Below are 9409 nucleotides of genomic sequence, written 5' to 3'. Positions count from 1 at the left end.
AACGTTGGTTCCTGCATGTGACTGATTGACACCTCACAAGGCTTCTTCTCTCAAAGCTGAGACCTTTAAACTGAGATACTTGATGATGTACAGTACAATGATGTACTGCCACATTGCTTATCAGTGATAGTGTGGATTCCTCCCATGTACAATCAATCAGTCACTCGCAGTAGGGTTAAAGAAAAGCAGCATTGTGCTAAACATACGATCTGATACACACAGAGAAACTTCCATCACACTCCCTCCTTTTATCACTCTGTGACAACTATTGTTACATTTTAAGCTAAGCATTAAAGACCAGATTAAATTGAGAATAGTCTAATGGGTGAAAATATTATTAAGTGATTGTCAAATTGATAATTAGAGACTGACGAAGTGTGTCCCACCTGCGCAAGAAACAGAGCAGAGCCTTTTGCCTTTCATGCAACTTTTTTTAAATCATCACGAGAGTCGCATCATCCAGCCTTAGAATGTGTTAGAAATCAAAACATACACTGAGTACGTAAAACATAAAACACTTTCCTAATATCGAGTTGCACCACCCCTTTTGCCCTCAGAACAGCATCAATTCATCAGGGCAAGGACTCTACAAGGTGTTGAAAGCGTTCCACAGGGATGCTGGCCCATGTTAACTCCAATGCTTCCCACAGTTGTGTCAAGTTGGTTGGATGTCCTTTGGGTGGTGGACCATTCTTCATACACACGGGAAACTGTTGAGCGCAGCATTGTAGTTCTTGACAAACCGGTGCATCTGGCACGTACTACCATACCTTGTTCAAAGGTACACATCTTTTGTCTTGCCCATTCATCCTCTGAATGGCACACATACACAATCGCTGTCTCAATTGTCTGCAGTCTTAAAAATCCTCCCTTGATAACCTGTCTCCTCCCCTTCATCTACACTGATTGAAGTGGATTTAACAAGTGATATCAATAAGGGATCATAGCTTTCAAAATAAAAGCTAATCGAATCAAACTTTATTTGTCACATGCACCGAATACAAGTGTAGACCTTACTGTGAAATGGTTACTTACAAGCCCTTAACCAACAGTTTCACCTGGATTCACCTGGTCAGTCTACTTCATGGAAAGAGCAGGTGTTCATAATGTTTTCTACGCTCAGTGTATAGCCTAAGGTTTGTATCACAACTAAATTTGCATAAATAACTCTAAATTAAGCATATAAGAGGACCTGTTTCAAGTGATCCCTTTGTTTACCACTCAACACAGAATAGCCACATGTCCGCACTCCTTTGGAAATCGTTTAGGAAAAACCTCCTTTCTATTTTACTCAGCAATGTTAAAATGTATTATTCTTACTATAAAATATAAATAATGCAACGAGAATTATAAGCAAAATCTTATCTGCTAAATTAACTAATTTAGCCCACATCCATATGGCATAGACAGATCAGGGCCAAACAAAAGGATGACTCGGAATATGGTATTATTCTGTTGTTCTGAAATAGGCTACATTTTCTTCATGTTATGTTTATTTAGACCTGCCTAAAATAAATTATGGATTTATTGTGATGATATAGGCCATATTTAAAATGTAGATGTTCCAAAGGTCTGCATCAGTGGCTTGTATTCTATGTGTGGAAGCCTGGAGATGCTAAACATGTTTATGTTAATTAACGGTCAATTATAAACTATCAAAATAGAGAAAGTTGCACACTCCATATACCAACGTTTTGGCATAATACCCAATAAATTACTGGGAGTTTATGTGTGGGGTGTGCGACTCTCTTAATTTGATAGTTTATTCGCTTTTAGTCAGCACCTCCACACGAACACATTTTGCTGGGTGTGCACCAGCTCATGTTTTTTATTCTACAATTAATGGTCAATTGCATGACAGTTACCGGCTGCCAAAATGTCATGACCGCCACAGCCCTAGACCGTCCAAAAAACAACAAAAAAGCAGAAAAACCTTTCCACAATGATTTATTTGAACAAAGTACATATTTATTTTACAAGGGTAGTCATCCCAACGTGACTCGAGAAAATATGGAACAGCACAGAGATGTAGGCCTACATCCTGAAATGATGCTCTTCAAGCATTTGTGTCTGTTCCACCAAAACTGGAGGAGAGGTAAGTCAGTCACATTTTTTTTATTACATCAAACATGCAAAGAACCAACTGTCTTATTACTTTGCACTATTTAATCAAATGAATTATAATTTGCAGATCATTTAATGGCAGTTACATCAGTCGATAGAAAATGTTTGTGACTAATAAGACCCATTTAGAATTCTTTGGAAGCATTAGGCAAGACGTTATTGCTTTTGGAGAGGTATTCAGGCAGTGAGAAGGGAAATACGGGGGGATATTTTCCAGGTCAGGACGAATCAGAAGTTAGTGAAAGAACGAAATCTAATTTTAGAAGAATAAACAAACGAAACAGTATGAATAATGAGGAGTAAATTTACAAAATAATTTCATTTTTTCACTTCCTTAGATGTGATTTACATGATTTTAATTAGCCTTTTTCACAGGAGGTCTATTCAGTAGCCTAGGGTGCTATGTTTCTGAACACTGAGCGCAAAATTAAATATACAGAATGGATATGGCCCTCTGTAACGTGAAAGAGAATTATGTATAGCCTAAGTATAAGGAGATATTCTCTACTTAGGGGAGAGTGGTGTAAGTTGTGCCATTTTTTACATTCAGCCTCATTCCATCAAGGGACATACAGTACAGTATTCTTTCTAACAAAGATATCTATATATATATATATATTTCAGGATGTTGTGTATCCCTGGTAATAATCAGAATTCATGTAAATATTGAAAGCCTAGTTTGTCCCAAAAAAGTGATCTCTTGGTACAACTTACATTGGGTATGGGGTAAGTTGAGCTGCGGGACAAACTTAGCTGCACATTTCTGTACTGAATGAAATATAACCACTACCTTTTTAAAACCATGTCTATCTTTATTTTCCAAACACAATTCAACACAATCACAAGCACTTTTTGTCTTTGAATCATTTGAATCATTTTTAACATAGGCCATGCCCTGTTATTACCTCATGTCCCAGCGATAATGCCTTGCATTATGCCTGGGAAGAAAACACTTACCCAAAATGTAAACATTTTGACTATATTAGCCCACACAGCTACAAGGATGAACTTCATGCTAGGTTTAGGACCTCATATTGAAACTCATAAAGACCCCAACTGATGTATAGAACAATCTTAAAACGATCTACTTTGGTTCAAATACAAGCATCATGAAACCTCTAACATATTCATTTGACTTGGTGAAAATCATTTTTGGGGACCTGACTTGCTTCCCACTTTTGTGCATGTTTTTCTTTTTGCCTGAACACTACACGGCTAATTAAAATGATCAAAGCTTGATGATTAGTTGATTATTTGAATCAGCTGTGTAGTGCTAGGGAATAAAAAAAAGTGCACCCCTTGGAGTCCCGAGGACCGAGTTTAGGAATCCTTTCTTCACAGACTCCATGAAATGATGACCGCTTCCTAAGTATTTGGCCAAATTATACATTTTGTGTATGGTTTCTTAGAAACAAGGATGCCTTAACTAACCCCTTTGGCTCAACTAACCCCACACCCCTACCATTTCTTTCTGAACTCAAATGTTCAAGTCATGCAGAATACATCTTCATAACATGCGTTGATGAACACCTTTTCATCCATAATCCCAATTTAGCCAAACATTTTGGCCAAAAACAGTACAGTAGTGAGATATTATTATTGGCCCATTTTCATTCATGGAATGTGGATCCAGGCAGCTCATTGGTCAACGTGTGCCATCGCTCCACCTTTGTGCCCTTGTTCTTCAGACAGTCTATCCAATGCTGGAGAGTTTCTCCTTGTGAGTGACAGCCTAAGGACACGCCTCCTAGAAGATGTAGACAGAAAAATGAAGTTACAAAACAATCTGTGTCGCACTGGATGTCTTTCCAGGCAACCTATATCATAGTAGCACTGTGCGGATCAATCAATTTATGCGTTCTAAGTTATTAACTTTGCAGTCAGCATCAGATTATTTATAATGGGGTTAGCTGAAACACTTATCCAGGAGTTGAGATTTCTGGCAGGTGACTGCAATGTAGTCGACCTGGAACGCGACCATTGAATACCTCTAGTTGTTGCCCTACAAGTCTTGGGCCGGGATTCAATAAAAGGGACTGTAAAGTTCTGCTGTCTTACTGGTAAAAAGTATTAACTTGTATAAACATATAAATGAGCTATCTTTATGGGTCTTTATTGCTGAACATCTTTGGTCTAACTGCGCATGTCTGGCAGTGCGTGCTTGAACTTAGGCTAAAATCTATTTAATGATGTTAGGTTATCAGCATATCACCACATTTCCCCCCTTAAACTTCTTAGGGATAGGGTCTAGTTTCCTGAATTTCCGCCTGACTGACGTGCCCAAAGTAAACTGCCTGTTACTCAGGCCCAGAAGCCAGGATATGCATATCATTGGTAGCATTGGATAGAAAACACTTTGAACTGTTAAAATCATGTCTGAGTCTATAACAGAACTGATATGGCAGGCAAAAATCAGAAGAAAATCCAACTGGAATTTTTATTTTAGCTCCCAGACTCTTATAATGGAAACCTATTGTTTCTATGTAAATCCGTCTCCCAGATTGCAATTCCTATGGCTTCCACTAGATGTCAACAGTCTTTATTCAAAGTTTCAGGCTTGTTGAATTTGGAGTTTTGGTGAGAAGAGCACCGGAACAATATCAATATGTCTTTTGGCACGCGAGGGAGAGGGCACGCTTACTAATTTTCAATTTCTATTGAATAGAAACGTCGTTGGACTTGTTTGGACGAAGTTTAGCGGTAGCTTTTTGGATTCCTTTGTCTGCATGTTGAACGAGTGGATTACTGAAATCGATGGCGCCAACTAAACTGACTTTTTAGGATATAAAGAAGGCTTTTATCTAACAAAACGACCATTCGTGTTGTAGCTGGGACCCTTGGGATTGCAAACAGAGGAAGATCTTCAAAAGTAAGTGATTTATTTCATTGCTATTTGGGAATTTATGAAGCCTGTGCTGGTTGAAAAATATGTTGATGTGGGGCGCCGTCCATCAGACAATTGCATGGTATGCTTTCGCCGTAAAGCCTATTTGAAATCAGACAACACATTCAGATTAACAATAATTTAAGCTTTTAAATTGTATAAGACACTTGAATGTTCATGAATGTTTAATATTACAATTATTTATTTGAATTGCGCACCCTCCAATTTCACCAGATGTTGCCGGCTGGTGTCCCGCTAGTTGGATGCTTATCCCTAAGAAGTTTTTAAGCAAGATGGCTGATCCCATAATAACTAGGTTCACATAGAGTATATAAACAAACAACATACCGTGTATACAGTGGGGCAAAAAAGTATTTAGTCAGCCACCAATTGTGAAAGTTCTCCCACTGAAAAAGATGAGAGAGGCCTGTCATGTTCAGCATATGTACACTTCAACTATGACAGACAAAATGAGAAAAAAAAAATCCAGAAAATCACATTGTAGGATTTTTTATGAATTTGTTTTCAAATTATGGTGGAAAATAAGTATTTGGTCAATAACAAAAGTTTATCTCAATACTTTGTTATATACCCTTTGTTGGCAATGACAGAGGTCAACCATTTTCTGTAAGTCTTCACAAGGTTTTCACACACTGTTGCTGGTATTTTGGCCCATTCCTCCATGCAGATCTCCTCTAGAGCAGTGATGTTTTGGGGCTGTTGCTGGGCAACACGGACTTTCAACTCCCTCCAAAGATTTTCTATGGGGTTGAGATCTGGAGACTGGCTAGGCCACTCCAGGACCTTGAAATGCTTCTTACGAAGCCACTCCTTCGTTTCCCGGGCGGTGTGTTTGGGATCATTGTCATGCTGAAAGAACCAGCCACGTTTCATCTTCAAAGCCCTTGCTGATGGAAGGAGGTTTTCACTCAAAATCTCACGATACATGGACCCATTCATTCTTTCCTTTACATGGATCAGTCGTCCTGGTCCCTTTGCAGAAAAACAGCCCCAAAGCATGATGTTTCCACCCCCATGCTTCACAGTAGGTATGGTGTTCTTTGGATGCAACTCAGCATTCTTTGTCCTCCAAACACGACGAGTTGAGTTTTTACCAAAAAGTTATATTTTGGTTTCATCTGACCATATGACATTCTCCCAATCTTCTTCTGGATCATCCAAATGCTCTCTAGCAAACTTCAGACGGGCCTGGACATGTACTGGCTTAAGCAGGGAGACACGTCTGGCACTGCAGGATTTGAGTCCCTGGCGGCGTAGTGTGTTACTGATGGTAGGCTTTGTTACTTTGGTACCACCTCTCTGCAGGTCATTCACTAGGTCCCCCCGTGTGGTTCTGGGATTTTTGCTCACAGTTCTTGTGATCATTTTGACCCCACGGGTGAGATGTTGCGTGGAGCCCCAGATCGAGGGAGATTATCAGTGGTCTTGTATGTCTTCCATTTCCTAATAATTGCTCCCACAGTTGATTTCTTCAAACCAAGCTGCTTACCTATTGCAGATTCAGTCTTCCCAGCCTGGTGCAGGTCTACAATTTTGTTTCTGGTGTCCTTTGACAGCTCTTTGGTCTTGGCCATAGTGGAGTTTGGAGTGTGACTGTTTGAGGTTGTGGACAGGTGTTTTTTATACTGATAACAAGTTCAAACAGGTGTCATTAATACAGGTAACAGGTGGAGGACAGAGGAGCCTCTTAAAGAAGAAGTTACAGGTCTGTGAGAGCCAGAAATCTTGCTTGTTTGTAGGTGACCAAATACTTATTTTCCACCATAAATTGCAAATAAATTCATAAAAAATCCTACAATGTGATTTTCTGGATTTTTTTTCTCATTTTGTCTGTCATAGTTGAAGTGTACCTATGATGAAAATTACAGGACTCTCTCATCTTTTTAAGTGGGAGAACTTGCACAATTGGTGGCTGACTAAATAGTTTTTTGCCCCACTGTAACTACAGTTGAAGTCGGAAGTTTATATACACCTTAGCCAAGTACATTTCAACTCAGTTTTTCACAATTCCTGACATTTAATCATAGTAAAAATGTCCTGTCTTAGGTCAGTTAGGATCACCACTTCATTTTAAGAATGCGAAATGTCAGAATAATAGTAGTGAGAATGATTTATTTCAGCTTTTATTTCTTTCTTCACATTCCCAGTGGGTCAGAAGTTTACATACACTCAATTAGTATTTGGTAGCATTGCCTTTAAATTGGGTCAAATGTTTCAGGTAGCCTACATCAAGCTTCCCACAAGAAGTTGGGTGAATTTCGTCCCATTCCTCCATGACTGAGCTGGTGTAACTGAATCAGGTTTGTACGTAGGCTTCCTTGCTCGCACACGCTTTTTCAGTTCTTGTTGGTTCCACTTTTCTGGGCTCCGTTATTTACTTAACAAATAAGGAATACTCAAAATGGGCACTTATAAATCATAACAATTTTAATCAAAATACAGCTCTAGACAGAAGTCAAAGATCAAACATCAAACATACAACTGATGTCTCTCCTGAGTTCTGCAAAATAGGAAAAGTCCAAGTTGCTTTTACTATGCTTGCAGTCAACCCCTAACGATGTAACTACCTACGTCAATTCCTTCTACTCATGAGACCAAGACCATGCACATACAGTTTTACAAACTTGCAGGAGAGACAATAGTTTCAGTGTTTTCTAATGGATCAGCAGTAAATTTCCACTCCCCAAGATGATTTATAGTGGTATGTCTGACTAGTCTCTTATCTCTTTCACTCCCCTGCAGGGTTCTGTGTCTATGAATCTCTTTTAGCCTTGAGGCGCTTTCTCACAGACACCCTATTTTGACTGCAATAACTCACACATCTCTCAGACTGGTTCTTATAAGAAGCAGAGACTAGAAAAGAGCTGTGGAACAACATTAAACCTTATAATGAATATATATATATTGCCAATCTACAGTCCAGGACCCTATAAATATAGTGGGGGAGGGGTCTTATAGCCCTTCCCCTTCTATGAATACAACATAAGCATAATCAATTATTATAATACATAAAACATTCTGCCCCATATTGCTCATTCCCTAACTAAAAGGTTAACTTGGTTGCAGGCTTCACAATGCTTCCGGACCGGTAGGAGCTTGTCCTGGATCACACTTTTCTGAGGCAAAGCTGATCGGTGTTAGTCTGGGACCAGAGAGTTAGCACCAGTTACCGGTAGGGATAAACATGGGCCCCCTCCATGTCTTTTTAGAGAATTTGGTGGTGGTGGTAGTGGTGGTGGTGGGGGGGGGGGGGGGGGGAGTTCTAAGGAGTATTTATATTTGTAGTAAAGCCCTTTTGTGGGGAAAAACTCATTCTGATTGGTTGGGCCTGGCTCCCCAGTTGGTGGGCCTGGCGCCCAAGTGGATGGGCCTATGCTCTTCCAGCCCCCCCCCCCCCCCCCCCCATGGCTGCACCCCTGCTCAGTCATGTGAAATCCATAGATTATGGCCTCGTTTATTTATTTAAATTGATTGATTTCCTGTAATTGAACTGTCATTCAGTAAAATATTTGAAATTGTTGCATGTTGCATTTATATTTTTGTAAAGTATATTTCCACTCTTCATCTCCCCATTATTCATGAGCTATCTGTATAATCATAAATTCGATATTCTGTCATTCGTTGAAGGAGGTTATCTAGCAAGCTTAGCAACTTTGGTCAATTGACTTTTGCCTGCGCTCTGTGCGTCCTGACCGCGTTGCAAGTGTTGGGGGTTCCGTCTTGTCGAGTCCCCATGCTATGTTTGTACAACAAAGGACTATGGTGTGAAGCGCTTACTTTGGATGACTCAGGTCGTTTTCCACTCTTTCTCTCCATCAGTTTTCAAGCGAACCTTGTAGCCAATCTGCAGAGCACAAGGTGGTCTGGTAGAGTACCTCCTGTTGTACGTTTTCTCATAGGCGCGTTTGGCTTTGGCATCATTGTGCTTTACAGTGGCCATGCTGGCTTTAGGTTTTGTTTCGGAGTAGGAGCTGTCGTGTGGAGTCTCCTTCCCATAAGGAGTCTGGTTGGACTTTCTCGTGTTGGTTCCTTTGTAGTGTCCCCCTGTAGATCATTAGTGCGAGCTGTGAATAGTTCTGTATGAGGTTGAATTTTCCCGTTCCACCATCCCGTTTGCTTGGGGATATTATGGACTTGACGTTGTGTGTTTGAAGTCGTACTTGGCTGTGAAATCTCAAAGTTGCTGTGATTTAGAATGTGGGCCAGTATCTTTCACCATTTCTTCAGGTATTCTGAACCTTGCGAAGATGCTTGGAAATTTTCAGATGACTGCGTCACTAGTTTTCTTTGTGAAGTTCAAGATCTTGAGCCACCAAGAGTAGTAGTCTATGAAGACTAGGAACGTTTTCCCCTTGAACTCGCTGAGGTCTGCTGCCAACT

The 9409-nt window shown here is 40.0% G+C and overlaps 1 protein-coding gene across 4 annotated transcripts in view; it reads right to left on the bottom strand.

Annotated features, from left to right (window-relative positions):
* Nucleotides 1–2915: 2915 nt before the first annotated feature.
* Nucleotides 2916–9409, bottom strand: part of LOC110491776 (double C2-like domain-containing protein alpha) — an 88271-nt gene continuing 81777 nt past the window's right edge. For all 4 annotated transcript variants that reach the window (XM_021565513.3, XM_021565518.3, XM_090202490.1 and 1 more), the window contains one exon: nucleotides 2916–3871. In XM_021565513.3, the coding sequence (XP_021421188.1) occupies nucleotides 3735–3871 (137 nt within the window). In that variant the 3' untranslated portion in view covers nucleotides 2916–3734. The remainder of the gene's footprint in view (nucleotides 3872–9409) is intronic.

This window comes from Oncorhynchus mykiss, chromosome 16 (genome assembly GCF_057628025.1).
Source record: "Oncorhynchus mykiss isolate SJ-2025 chromosome 16, ASM5762802v1, whole genome shotgun sequence".
NCBI lineage: Eukaryota > Metazoa > Chordata > Actinopteri > Salmoniformes > Salmonidae > Oncorhynchus > Oncorhynchus mykiss.
This window is presented reverse-complemented; position numbering and strand designations above follow the sequence as displayed.